The sequence below is a fragment of the Microplitis mediator genome, chromosome 9 (genome assembly GCF_029852145.1).
Source record: "Microplitis mediator isolate UGA2020A chromosome 9, iyMicMedi2.1, whole genome shotgun sequence".
Lineage (NCBI taxonomy): Eukaryota > Metazoa > Arthropoda > Insecta > Hymenoptera > Braconidae > Microplitis > Microplitis mediator.
The window spans coordinates 21,144,636-21,160,536 of record NC_079977.1 but is presented as its reverse complement, the minus strand read 5'-3'; the positions used below and the strand labels follow the sequence as shown (position 1 = coordinate 21,160,536).

General features: G+C 27.6%; 1 protein-coding gene across 2 annotated transcripts in view; it reads left to right on the top strand.

The window, feature by feature from the left end:
- LOC130674605 (uncharacterized) overlaps positions 1-15,901 on the top strand; it is a 93,487-nt gene that overhangs the window by 43,991 nt on the left and 33,595 nt on the right. Inside the window, exon 1 of one of the 2 annotated variants that reach the window (XM_057479977.1) lies at positions 1,771-2,860. The exons of the other annotated variant lie outside the window; for it this stretch is intronic. Within the exon in view, the coding sequence (XP_057335960.1) occupies positions 2,841-2,860 (20 nt within the window). The 5' untranslated portion in view covers positions 1,771-2,840. Of the gene's footprint in view, positions 1-1,770; positions 2,861-15,901 lie in introns of those variants that run through there. 2 annotated transcript variants of the gene reach the window in all.

Genomic DNA, 15,901 nt, shown 5'->3' with positions numbered 1-15,901 from the left:
AAATAAACATACGATTAAAAAATATTATTATTATTTTTTTTTTATGAGAATTTTTAAGTGTTTATTTTATTTTTTTCACGAATTTTAATGTTGGGAAATTTTATGATTTGTTAACTTAAACACTTAAATTGTTTTTAAACACTTGAAATTTTATTTTATATTTTTAATTCATAAATTATTAAAATGTATAAATTTTGTCTCAAAACTGTGACATTTAATTTGAGTGTTAAAAATATTAACACTTAGATCAAGTGTTAAAAAAAGAACACTTAAAATTTTGATTATTTGGAGTTCATAAAAAAAATGAACATTTGAGATTTAACGCTTAAGTGTTAAATCTTCGAGTTAACACTGAGTGTTAACATAAAAATAAATTCTTCAAAGTTAACAATTAAAATTATTAATTGTTACGAAATAAAAAAGAAAATATTGTTAATAATTGAAATTAACACTTAGTGTTAACATATAAAATTAGTACTTAGCGTTGATATTTATAATTAACACTTAGTGTTAGTACTTAACACTTCAAGTTAACACTTAACAAATAAGTGTCTTCTAAAATTAACACTGAAAATTAATTATTATTTAGCACCTGAAAACATGTATATTTGTTAAGATTTGAGAGTTAACACTTAATGTTTAAACTTAATTGTTAACACTTAAAGAATTAAATATCTTAAAAAATTAACGCTTGATATTTTTCATTGTTACGAGCCCTTAAAATTAATTTAACACTTAGTGTTAATATTAAGTGTCAACACTCAGAGTTAACATTAAGTGTTAATACCTAAAGAATTAAATATCTCGAAAAATTAACACTTGATATTTTTTATTGTTACAAGTCCTTAAAATTAATTTATCACTTAGTGTTAATATTAAGTGTTAATACCTAAAGAATTAAAAATCTCAAAAAATTAACACTTAGTATTTTTCATTGTTACGAGTCCTTAAAATTAATTTAACACTAAGTGTTAATATTAAGTGTTAACACTCAGAGTTAACATTAAGTGTTAATACTTAAAGAATTAAATATCTCAAAAAATTAACACTTAATATTTTTTATTGTTACGAACCCTTAAAATTAATTTAACACTTAGTGTTAATATCAAGAGTTAACACTAAAAAAATTAATTATCTTCAAAATTTAACACAGTAATTTTGTTTCAAATAAACTAAAAGTTCATTTATCGAAAAAAAATTTATTGTTCTAAACACTTAATATTCGTCATTGTTATGAACCCTTAAAATTAATTTAACACTTGGTGTTAATATCAAGTGTTAAACTTAAAAAATTAATTATCCTCAAAATTTACCACAGTAATTTTTTTTTTAAATAAACTAAAAGTTCATTCATTGAAAATAAAATTTATTGTTGAAAAATATTTAACACTTAACACTAAAAACCTAAAAAAAAATAGTTAAATTTGAAATTTAATCGGCACGCGTCTCATAACGGCAACCGTTTAACAGTTCCACGCGTGGATTTACGTGGGAAGGGGATTCACGGGCTATTTTACTACCACATCCGTGTCTTTAGTGTGTAAGCGAGTAAGCGACAGCAATATGACTAAACACCGGTCATTCGAGTGAGACAGATTTCGGCTCAGAGTGGGGTCGTGCTCGTAGCAGTACGTGCCTCGTGGACGATACGATACGATACGATATTGTAATCGAGGAGGGATGAAAAGTGTAAAAAGGTGGGGGTTTATTCTCCTAAGCAGGCACAATCGACGCCCGGCAGGTAAACGAGAACACTAGTGGGGCTGACTCACGCGTATCTGCCTCGCCGAGCTTAGATTTGCTCGAACCCCACATTTTTTAACACTTAACACTTAACTAATTTTTAAAAAAAAATTTTTTTTACCAAAAATTTGAATTTTATTTTTTTTTTTGCCAAGTGCTCGCTCTCAGTGTTTTTAAGTGTCCAAAGTAATAAAAAAAACTCGAGGATTTACAAAGTGAAAGTGAAAAAATTTTTAGTTTATATTTGAAGTCATCGTTTGCTTCTGTGTTTTAAAAAGTTTTTTTTTTTAGATACTAAATTTTAAACAGAAATTTCAGAAAATTTTTTTTTTAATTTGAAAATTTTCACTGAGTGTTTTAAGTGTCAGAAGATTTTCAAAATTTTTTTACAAATTTTGATTAATATGAGCGGGAAAAAAGTTGTAATGAAATCAAAATGTTAAAAAATTGATAAATTTTTGAAAAATTCCATTAAGTGTGATTAAGTGTCTTGCGAGATAAATCGATTTTTTTCGATTTTTTAGTCAATATACCGAAAATATATGACAAATATGACCGTAGATTTTGAAATTTCAAATTTGGAGCGAAGAAAAAAATTTAAGTGTCAAGTGTCAAAATAAAATTTTTTTCAAAAATTGACTAAATTTTTTTTGGTCAAAATTATAACGGATTCCGAGTGACCAGGGAAAAATGTAATTTTGAAATGAACAGTTAACACTTGAGAGAACAGTTAAATTTTCTCTTAAGTGCTCACTCGATTTGAAATAAAAATTAAAAATGGTGACTATGCATTTTGAATTTGGATTTAAGTGCCAGCGATAATGTGAATTTAAAATGTTGTAGTGTGATATGTTTAAATGTTTTTGTATTTATATATTTATATATTGATATATATGTATATGTATATAAATATATATGCATGGTAAAATATATGAGTGTGTGTTAAGGATATGCGGTTAAGATATTGAGGATATTAAGGATATTTCCTTAATATAAAGTGGCCGGTTGGTCATTTTAGTGGATGTGAGGATTTTGAAAAGCAGACACGAAGGCCAGCCCGACGCAATGCGTCGACGCTGCTGACGCAACGCGCCTGGATGCGTCTCACTTTAAACACGTGAGTTTTTTTTGACGATTCCAATTTTTTAGAAAAAAAAAAAAAATTTCATGGAAAAATTTTATTGGGTCATATCCGCACTGAGTAAAACTGAAGTTTACAACCTGGGCATAGGATGAATTCACATGAAAAATTTTTTTAGCAAAATTTTGACGGAAATTTTTTCAGATACTTTTGATTGAACTGAAAAAATTTTAGCGAAAAAATGTACATGGAAAATAAACATGTGATTTTGCGAATAATTTTTGTAGTGTGCGAAAATTTAGATCCGAGTTTTGTAGAGTTATAATTTGCATAGAAAAATTAGCCTTTCGAATTTTCAATTTTTTTTCAAAAAATAATAATTTACTGCATGGTAAAAATTAGTCGTGGATAAAAATTTAGGTCTAAAAATTCCATAGATAAAATGGACAGGACTAAATATTCTATGGATAAAATTTTCAGAACTAAAAATTCGATGGATAAAATTTTCCGAACTGAAAATTCCACGGTAAAAATTTCGGGACTGAAAATTCCATGGATCAAATTTTTAGAACTGAAAATTCCATTAATGAAAATTTAAGAACTGAAAATTCTATGGAAAAAAATTTCCGAACTGAAAATTCCATGGACAAAATTTTCAGAACGGAAAATTCAATGAATAAAAATTTCAGAACTGAAATTTCCATGGATAAAATTTTCAGAACTGAAACTTCCATGGATAATAATTTCTAAACTTAAAATCACATTGATAAAATTTTCCGAACTGGAAATTCCATGGATAAAATTTTCAGATCTGGAAATTCCATGGATAAAATTTTCAGAACTGAAAATTCCAGACGAAATTTTCCGAACTGAAAATTCCATAGATCAAATTTTCCGAACTGAAAATTCCATAGAGGAAATTTTCCGAACTGAAAATTGCACGGATTAAATTTTCCGAATTGAAAATTCCATGGATCAAATTTTCCGAACTGAAAATTCTATGGATAAAATTTTCCGAACTGAAAATTCCATGGTAAAAATTTTTTAAAATTAAAAATTAAATAATTTTCTATGGTCCAAATACCAGAATAATTTCCATGTCCGAATAGAAGAAAATTTCCACTGTAATATTCGCTACGGACTCAAAAAATCCAATTTAAATTTCAATAATTTAGTTCCAAAATTTGACAAAAATTGACATGAACACAAACAATATTTTGCATGGAAAAAATTTATGTAACTAAAAATGACTAGTAATTTGAAAGTTTAAAAATAGTTATGTTAAACAAAATAAGGGTTAGGGATGTAAATTATAAGCTCCCTGAGACATCGTGTGCGTGTTTTTTCACCCTCGGACATTCATCCCTCTCGAATTACACCCCTTATTATACGTGCGATCTACGCACTGTGTACAAAGTGGTTGGGAATTGATGTCAGACGGTTTTATAGCATCACAGGATTTCTTACACCCGAGGGAAATTTTAAAAAGGGCTTCTATAGATTATTAATTCAAATTATTTGCTTATTGATTTTTAACTGTCTTGTATTTTTTTTTTTCTCGAGCTCGTTTTTTTTCCATGACGAAAAAAATTCTCCAGTTCACTTTGTCTACCAAAAATTGCAGGAATGAAAAGAAAAAATTTTTCGGGTTTCAAAAAAATTTTGAGTCAAAATTTTCGCGCTCAAATTTTTACCATACGAATAAAATTTTAGTCAAATTTTTTTTTTATGGAGAATTGAGTTTATATTTTTTGTTTTATGAAAAAAAATGAAACAAAAAAAATTTTATTGATAAAAAAAAAAATTTTTTTTCTTCATAAACAAAGAGATCAATGTCCTAAGAGTCATAAACTCAGATAAGATTGATAAATCATCGGCATTCTTGATTCTTGATTGCAATAAAAAAAAATTTCATTATGAAAATATTAAAAATCAAATAAATATATATATATATATATATATATATATATATATATATATATATATATATATATATATATATATATATATATATATACATATATATGTAAATATTATTTTTGAATCATAATCCAGACACAAGATAATTTTTAAACATTTTTTTTTCTCATACAAAATTTATGACTAAATTTAAAAATAGAATTATGAGCTCCCTATTAATTTTACAAAAAAAAACAATGAGACATTTTTTGTCCAAAATTTAATTTCCTACAAAAAAGGTCGAATTACTCTTCTTCGTATCTTTGATAGTTTAGTCAAAATCTGAATTTTAAGTTAAAAAACTGAAAATTGAAATTTTCGGAAAAATTACTCCGTTGCTTTAAAATCCCATAACTTGTAAAATATCAAAGTTAAGGAAAAATTTATCGAGACCTTTTTTGTCCAAAATTCAATTTTCTACAAAAAAGGTCTTATTACTCTTCTTCGTATTTTTGATAATTTAGTCAAAATTTTGAATTTTAAGTTAAAAAACTGAAAATTGAAATTTTCGGAAAAATTGCTCCGTTGCTTTAAAATCCAATAACTCGTAAAATATCAAAGTTACGGGAAAATTTATAAAAACCTTTTTTGTAGAAAATTGAATTTCCTACAAAAAAGGTCTGATTACTTTTCTTCGTATCTTTGATAGTTTAGTCAAAATTTTGAATTTTAAGTTAAAAAACTGAAAATTGAAATTTTCGGAAAAATTACTCCGTTGCTTGAAAATTCAATAACTCGTAAAATATCAAAGTTACGGAAAAATTTATGAAAACCTTTTTTGTAGAAAATTAAATTTCCTACAAAAATATTCTGATACATTTTTGTCATACCTCTGATAGTTTTCTCACAATTGAAATTTAAAGAAAATATCTTTCGAAAAACGGATTTTTTTTAACGGCAATGAAAATATATATGTATATTATATATAAAAATATATATAAAATATGTATTAAGCTTCGAAGGTATGTAGGGCTTAAAGAAATCTCATGTATTGCGGTTTGAATGAACCCACTAGGGATTAAAGTGAAAGGAGTTTTTCGAGCGGGATTTTAAAGAGGCAAAAAAATAATTGAACGCACAATAAGAGTTTGATATATTAAAAATATATATATATATATATACATATAAAAATAATAATAATAACAATAATAACCGAGGGGAATGCGTGAAATCATGTACACCCTTACGTAACCGTCGGTTAAGACTTTCAGGGTGGCAACGATTTTTTTTTTCGTTAAAAAGTCGCGACGGGGGTTCGCGGGTTAAGAAAAATTTTCTTTGTAGTGGAAGAATAGAAAAAAAAAATGAAGCCGGAGTTTATTTTTCACACTTTCATGGTTCAGTTACGGAAAATTATTTTTTTTTTTTCATTCTAAACTGTCTTGTTAATTATTTTGACACCTATGACTTGGCGTTAAATTTTTATATAAATTGATTTTTAACGTGATGTGGAAAATTTTTTAATTTTTTCTTAATGGAAAAATATTTTAGATGAAAATTAATTTTTTTTTTCTGACACTTAGTAAAAAGTAATCATTTTTTTTTAACATACATGTATATATATATATATATATATGTTCATATATATTTCTATATTGGAAATTTAATAAGCTTTCAAATGAGTACCAACAAGCTATCTTTATATTTTGATATTTTTGTTAAAGTATATATATATATATATTTAAAAATATATCAAAATATAAATATAGCTTGTTGGTATTCATTTGAAAGGATTTTTAATTTTCTATACTCTCATGTATATAAATATATTTATACACATATATATACATGTATATATATATATATTTATTTATGTAATTTTTTTTATTGAGTTTTGATAACGCTGGCATATTTAAGATAAGCAAAAATATCAATTAAAATATTTTATTGATAGTCCATTTTATTATCATCATTATTATTATTTAATAAAAAAAAAAGTGACCATTAAAATTTGAAAAAAAAAATTTGAATTGACATTATAAAAAAAACTATTGAAGATAAATACACATCATGGGAGGGTTTTGGAACGGAAATTTTCCAGACTATAATTTTGGTCCTTATAAAAATATCGATAAATTCAATAATTCAAAAGTTACATCGCCGTAAACAATAACACAATTGTTCAAAACAATAAATTAAATTTCTCATACTTAAAATGAATATATCTCCTAAACTATCGATCCTACCGTAAATATGAAGAGGACCAAAATTGTAGGAAATTAAATTTCCTATCCAAAACACATAAACAACGTATAGCTATCTCATATATTTTGTAAGATATATGACAAAATATATAAAGTTTGAATCGCGGATTAAATTATTAATTAATTAATAAATAAATAAATAATGAATTTATATATTGCATGCATTAGATGATAATGTTTAATATGTAAGACATATATGTGTATATTTATATGCATATAGAAGAAATAAATCCAAGAGTTAAGATAGCGGTAATGGATTTTCGATTAACGACCAGTCGGAGTTTAAAAACTGTTTCATTCGTTTCTGCCGACAAACATTCACATTATTTATTATTATTATTTTTTTTATTGCTCATTATTACAATTACATGCATCCATACTCACATATATGATATTATAGCCACTACGAAATTATCTAAAAGGTAAAAATCGAATTTTTTTTTACGAAAATCGAAAATTTGAATTCAAATTTTTTTTTAACTCGAAGTTTAAGTTGTCAGCAAAAAATAAATGAAATTTTTATTCAGAAACTTTGAAACTGTACTCGGAAGAAATTAAATTGAATTTAAAAAAAATTTGAATTTTAAAAAAGCGCGCGAAAAGCGGAAAATTTGAATTCAAATTTTTTTTAACTCGGAGTTAAAATTGTCAGCAAAAAATATATGAAATTTTTATTCAGAAACTTTGAAACCGTCCTCGAAAGAAATTCAATTGAATTTGAAAAAAATTTGAATTTTAAAAAAGCGCGCGAAAAGTGAAAAATTTGAATTCAAATTTTTTTTTAACTCGGAGTTAAAATTGTCAGCAAAAAATATATGAAATTTTTATTCAGAAACTTTGAAACCGTCCTCGAAAGAAATTCAATTGAATTTGAAAAAAAAATTAGAATTTTAAAAAAGTGCGCGAAAAGTGGAAAATTTGAATTGAAATTTTTTTCTAACTCGAAGTTAAAATTGTCATCAAAAAATAAATGAAATTTTTATTCAGAAACTTTGAAACCGTCCTCGGAAGAAATTCAATTGAATTTGAGAAAAATTTTTGAATTTCAAAAAAGCGCGCGAAAAGTGGAAAATTTGAATTCAAATTTCTTTTAATTCAAAGTTGGAAGTGTCAGCAAAAAATAAATGAAATTTTTATTCAGAAACTTCGAAACTGTCCTCGGAAGAAATTCAATTGAATTTGAAAAAAAAATTTGAATTTCAAAAAAGCGCGCGAAAAGTGGAAAATTTGAATTCAAATTTTTTTCTAACTCGAAGTTAAAATTGTCATCAAAAAATAAATGGAACTTTGAAACTGTACTCGGACGAAATTCATTTGAATTTGAAAAAAAATTTGGAATTGAGAATTTAAAAAAAGCGCGCGAAAAGTAAAAAATTTGAATTTTATTTTCATGAAAAAATAAATTGAGGAATTGACTGGAAATATGAGAATATATGAAGTATCGTTAGAAAATTTATATATTTATATGTATATATATGTAAAATGTATGAGTACTGCCAAAAAAGTAAAACGGTTTAAAAAACGATCGATTGTTGACTCAATTGTCCAATTTCTTTTTGTAATAACCGTCTTCTTTTATAAATGGATGATATATTCACAATATAAATGAATAGCATATGTATATTTCATACATATACATATATAACGTATTCTTGGATAAGACCCAGAAGTATCGAACATTAAAAGTGCAATAGCATTGAGGGTTCCTTTAATGTTCTCACCCTTCATCATTTTCCATCTCAATATATATATGGATATATACTACATATATAAATATAATATTTATATATACATATAAACGTGTAGAGAATTCGAAATGCTGTTGAATGAGTACCAACAAGCTATACTTAATTTTTATATATTTTTCAAACCATATATTTATATATTTTTAAATTTATATCAATTATATAAATTATAAAAAATAAATATATCATGTGGGTATTCATTTGAAAGAAGATTCAATTCTTTGATTTGCTATGATAAAAATAAATACAAATATGTATATATTTATATACATATATATAAATACACATATATATGAATATATACATATATCTGTATTTCTTACGATCTAGGAAATTTTATACGCTTTCAAACGAGTACCAATATGCCATATCCAAATTTATATATTTTTAAATATATATATATTTTCATATTTATTGAAATATTCATATATATTAGAAATATACCATGTGGGTATTCATTTGAAAGAGGATTTAATTCTATAAAATATTATGCTAACAAAAATTTATATATATGTATATATATCTATATATGTCCAGAATGACAGAGCTTATAAATTGAAACTTGATAAGAATAAACTGATAGTTTTTAAAAATTTTGAGTACTGACATAAAAACATATATAAGTATATTAATATATAGAACACTACAAAAGTTAAAAACTGTAGAAGCAAATGTTTGCTTTGTTTCCCACCCCCAGTTCTCCCTTCCCCCGATGTTTAAGTACGCAGTATATATGAAGTATTAACTTTTCTCGCATTACTCTCCCTACTATATACCACATGCAGTATATAGTGAGTATGATATATATGTATATATGTTTTGCGAATACGACGGTGCAAAAAAGTACTCGCTCATGATTATTTCTTAAGACGCGATACGCTGGGCGTTGAATTACCTTCATGCTTATTTGTCGTACTTCGAACCCTATTACGTCAACGTACTCTAATGTATACAGACGTTCAAACACGTATGTACAAGTAGACATAAGTTTAATTATTATTTCGCTTTAGTAACTTTAAATTATTCATTCTTTAGTACTTGTATTATTTATTACTTTTTTTTTAATCTTTGAAAGCATTTACCGCCTAAACTATCAAGTTTTCAACATTTTTCTAAGAAACAAAATTTTTAGGAAATTGAATTTCCCACAATTTTCATTCATGCAAAAATTTTCCTATGACCAATATTTTCCAAGTTAGAGCCCTCAGACCAATTCTCGAACTATTTCCTAATTCCCTATTTTCCCCTACTTAATTTATTTATCTTTCCCGAGTTAACGAATTTTCCTCATTTTCCCGAGAAACCGAATGTATAGAAAATAAAATTTTCTACAATTTCCATTTTTGAAAAAATTTTTCGTCCAATATTTTTCGAGTCACAACCCTCTAACCATTTTCCCAATTTTCCAACTAGTTTTCCTACTTGATCTATATCTAACTCCCAAACTATCGAATTTTCCTAATTTTCCTAACAAACCATATTTCTAGGAAATTAAATTTCCCACATTTTCCTTACAAAAATTTTCTTTCTCCCAATATTTTTCAAGTTACAGCCCTCTAATCGATTTCCTAATTTTCCCAACTATTTTCCCTACTGAATCTGTCTCCATCTTCTAAACTAACGAATTTTCCGCATTTTCCCAAGAACCAAAAGTTCTAGAAAATTGAATTTCCCGCCATTTTCCTCCTACTAAAATTTTCCCACAATTTTTTACCTGCGAAAAATTTTTCTTCTACCAATATTTTCCAATTACAGCACTCGAATCAATTTCCCAATTTTCCCAAATATTTTTTCTACTGAATCTGCCTCAATCTCCCAAACTATGAAAATTTCCTCGATTTCTTAAGAAACCATTTGTCTAGTAAATTGAATTTCCCAAAATTTTCCTCCTATGAAAAATTTTCCTTCTCCAAATATTTTCCAAGTTACAGCCCTCTAATCAATTTTCCAATTTTCCTAACTACTTTCTCTACTTGATCTGTTCCTATCTTCCAAACTATCAAATTTTCCGCATTTTCCTATAAAACCAAATTTATAGTAAATTAAATTTCCCACAATTTTCTTCTTTTTAAAAATTTTCTTCTCCCAATATTTTCCAAGTTACAGCCGTCTAACAAATTTCCCAGTTTTTCCAACTACTTTCCCTACTTGATCTGTTCCTATCTTCCAAACTATCAAATTTTCCGCATTTTCCTAAGAAACCAAATTTCTAGTAAACTAAATTTCCCACAATTTTCATCTTTACAAAAATTTTCCTTCTCCCAATATTTTCCAAGTTACAGCCCCTTCCTCTTTACCTCAAAAATTCTTCTCCTCCACTCCTGCCCTTAAAACTTAAAACACTCATATCCCCGCGCATAATCACCATGTAGTTCAATTAAAAAGTCAATCAGCTTGTTGATGTCGTCTTTTTGTCTGTCATCTCAACTCCCGATAGCTTCTTACACCTTACACCTCGTATCAACACCATCCAAGACTGGAACTTGTCCTTACAACGTCTGGTAACGCCGTGAGAAATTTAAAGATCGATCGATCAATCTCCAGTTAACAAGTTACCAGTTACCAGTCTGTAGTCTCTACTGACCAGTGACCAGTGACCAGTGACCAGTTACCTGTCTACATATGTAGCTGTTATATTATTTTTATAAATCATCTCGTCAACATTTAAAATTTTAATCTCAAACAATTTGTGGATCAAAGCGGACCTAGTTGTCATCGGCTATCAGATATCATCTTTAACTAGACCACTGTTAGGTGATAAGAGGAGAGAAGAAGTTAATATTGATGACGACACCATATATAATGTACCCTGACAAATCTAAAAGTAAAGGAGTTAAATATTTAAAATGGTGATACCTGTTCTGAAAATGATGGAGAGAAGAGTTGTGAGTTATAAGTTACAACCTGAGATAAAGATCGTCGATAAAAATTTATAAGAAGAATTATTGGTTATGGTTTTTAAGTGTTTAAGCTTCAATGTTGATGGTGATGGTGATGGTGATGGTGATGGTACTGCTGGAGGTTGCTCGATTTAAAGAGTTTCCAGTCACGAAATGTTTAATTACGATCGAGAAGATAACGCGGGAATGCCATTTATTTGTGGAGCTGAGATCATTTTAGGGGAGGGGAGATAATTTTTAAGGTTATGGTGAGAAAAGTTGTGAAAATTGGGAAAATATTTGAAATTTTAGGAAAAAATATTTTTGGTATGGAAAATTCGGAAAGGAAATTTGGGGGGAAAGACGGAAAAATTTGAAATTTAGGGAAAAGTAGTCGGTGTAAGAAGAAAATATTTTGATTTTGGAAAAATTAATGGGAAATTTTTGGAAAAGTTTGAAAATGAGGAAAATATTTGGAATTTCGAGGAAAAAATATTTTTGGTATGGGAAATTCGAAAAGGAAATTTGGGGGGAAAGACGGAAAAATTTGAAAAAATTGAAATTTAGGAAAAACCAGTCAGAGTAAGAAGAAAATGATTCGATGGAAAAACTGATGGAAAATTTTCGGAAAAGTGGGAAATGAGAAAAATGTTTTTGTTTTGAAAAAATGTAGGAAAAGAAATAGAAAATTGTTGGAAAATTTGAGATTTAAGAAAAATTATTTAGAAAAAAGAAACCACTTTTTTTGTTATGGGAAAATTTAGGAAAATTGTTGTAATTTTTTTGGAAAAGTTTGAAAATGAAAGGTAAATATTTGTGTTATGGGAAAATTTAGGAAAATTAATGAACATTTTTTGGAACAGTTTAAAAATTAGAGGAAAATACTTTTAATTTATAGGAAAATTTCAAAATGAAAGAAAAATATTTGTACGTTGCAGAAAAATGTAGAAAAATTAAAAGAAAATTTGTGATTTAAGGGAAATTATTTAGAGTGAGAAGAAAATATTTTGATGTTACGGGAAAATTTCGGAAAATTTTTGGGGAAGTTTAGAAAATTTTTGATGAAGAAGAAAAATTAAGAAAATTTTTTATTTGGGAAAGTATTCAGAGTATGAGAAGAAAATATTTCGATTTAGGAAAATTTATGAAAAATTTGAAAATGAGAGGAATATTTTAATTTCACGGGAAATTTAAGAAAATTTATAGGAAATTTTCGGAAAAGTTTGAAATTGTAAAAACAAGAGGAAAATTTAAGGATAATTAGAGAAAAAGGTGGGGAATTCGAAAAAACTGTAGAAAATTGTGAAAAAATTACGAGCTTGAGGAAAATTGATAAATGCCTAGAAAAATGAAATGAAAAAATAGTAAAAACAAAATATATAAAAATTAATATTGAATAGACGAAACATATATCAGTAGTCCGATAGTTGTCTCAGAGTTCGATGCCCGACACACTAGAACGGTCTTCCTCTAACGCTCGCGTCCGAACCGACAAAACAACACCCAAAAATCTCAGGATAAGTCAGCGGAATAAAGTTTTTCCCGGTCTCTGTGCTGTTCGTTGGCGTGTTTGTGTCCGAAATTCACCCCGACTCACACCCACACTTATCGTGAAAGCGGGGGTGGTAAAGCGGGATTGAAACGGGGGATGAAAAAGGAAGCGCAAACTGAAAAGTTTATTTCAACTATCGCCCACGATTCCGCCCAGTAGACACTAGACACTAGACTCTAGACACTAGATACTAGACACTAGACAGTAGACAGTAGCAAAACTACTAGCTGTTATAGTTATAGTCAATCTATCTATAGATAAACCAGTCAAACTCGGGCTCTGGTCTTAGTTGTCGGTCGAGTTCTATTTGTAAACAGGTCTCTCAATAATAGAGGGCCGTTACACGCCACGGAGCTTTTATGCTCCTATAAACAATGTCGCAACTATCATTTATCTATCAACTCTATAGCACCGTACATTTCCCTACTATGCTGGGAAATTATCACTCTATTCCCATTTCCACACCTTATTTAGGCCATAAGATTTTTTCCCTATTTTCTAATTATTTTCTGGGACATTAAAGATTTTCCTGAGCCCTTAGAGGCATTTCCACCATTTTTTTACATTTTCCAGGCTTTTCTAATTTTCTTCAATTTTCGTGCAAATTTAATTTTCCAAATTTTTCCTACTATTCATTAATTATGTTCTGTATTTTCCCAAGATAGTGATTAATTTTCCTCAGTCATTTTCTTTAGATTCAAATTTCCTTTTTTCAAGATTTTTCCTAAAATTTTCTTAGGTTTCCCTAATTTTTCCTTACAATAAAAAGTATCCCTTAGAATTTTTCTTAAAAAATTTTCAGTTTCCTCTACTTTTCTCGGGTTTTTATAATTTTCCTAAGTTTTCTCTACAATAGTAATTATTTTCTAAAATAGTTTTCATTTTTTCATCATTTTCACAAGATTTTCCTTAATTTTCCTCTTATCAAAAATGAGAAATTTTCCTTTGATTTTCTTTACATCTAAATTTTCTTATTAAAATTTTTCCCCGAATTTTCTTCTAGTTTTCTTTCATTTTCCTACAAATAATAAATATTTCTTAAAATTTTCTTAAAAAATTTTCATTTTTCCCTCGTGTCCTTTGAGGAAAATTTTTTCTTTATGTCAATTTGAAGAAAATTCTTTCTAATTTTCCGAATTTTCTCCCACAATAATTTAAATTCCTTCAAATTTTCCTAAATAAATTTTCATGTTCGTTATGTTCCTCGAATTTTCCGAATTTTCGCCCACAATAATTTAAATTCCTTCAAATTTTCCTAAATAATTTTCATGTTCGTTATGTTCCTCGAATTTTCTCTAGTTTTTCCGCCGTGGATTTTTTCCTAATTATCTTAAATTTCCCTCGAATTTTCGCAAGCTTTTCCGCCGTAAATATTTTTTATTTTTCCCAAATTTTCTTAAATTTTCCTCGAATTTCCTCAAGTTTTTCCGACAGTAAATATTTTTCATTTTTCCAAAATTTTCTTCCCATTAAAAATTCCTACATCTCAAAAAAATTATGAAACCCAATTAACAAAAAATTGCTTTCCCACAATTTTCATTCGAAAAACCATCAGCTCGTCGCTAAAATAAATAATCTCTGTAACTTAATATTACAATTTAAATTTATCAATAACTCTTATCGGTGTCACTCTCTGTCATGTCTATCGATTAATAAATTCCTCTGATTATATTCCATCTCAGATTATTGAACTCTTAAATAATATTAATCAATATTCAATCACTCGTCAAATAAATTTATAAAATAATTAAAAAAAAAAATTCCTAATGGATCTTGATATGTCCGATTTAATTTATTCATATATATATATACATATATATATTAGATTGTATTGTAGGCCGATGGTATAACCAGATATCGACTAGGTGACGACGACCTCCCACATTTAAGTTTCAACAATTCATGAACTGAGTTCGTCGTACCTTCGATATTACAATACAGCCCCTAACTACCTTCACTACCCCAACCCCAACCCCGACCACTCCCTCTTCCTCTTCCTTCTACCTCTACCTCAGCCTTTACCGCGACCACTTCCGCGAATACTTCCGCGAGCACGCTATCACTCAACTTAAAAGCGAAACAGAGCCAATTGTTTCTGCATGAGTTTCATGACTACTATAATAGTCGCAGTCTTATCGATGACATTTTAACTCGTCCAAGATTGCGTGCCTTTACTTTTTACCTCTTTCCCTCTTCCCTCTTTCTCTTTTTATTCTGACAAAATTAAATTAGTGTAATTTTCTTTTGGTTTTTTCTTATTTACGCGGAAACTATTGACTTGAGGGAAAAGTTACTAAGAGTTTTTTTGTAGGAAATTTCATTCTGAACAAGATTGATAAGAAACATTTTTGTTGTATCTGTAACTGTTTCCATGGAATTTTGAATTTGAATTTCGGAAACTTGAGATTTTTGTCACTGGGAAATTCTGCGCCAAAAATTTGAAATAGAAATTCTAGGAAAATCATTGACTTTAGGGAAAAGTAACCAAGACCTTTTTTGTAGGAAATTTTATCCTGAACAAGATTGATAAGAAACATTTTTGTCGTATCTGTGATTGTTTCCATAAAATTTCGAATTGAAATTTCGGAAACTTGAGATTTTTGTTACTGGGAAATTCTGCGCCAAAAATTTGAAATAGAAATTCTAGGAAAATTATTGACTTTAGGGAAAAGTTACCAAATCCTTTTTTGTAGGAAATTTTATTCTGAACAAGATTGATTAGGGACATTTCTGTTGTA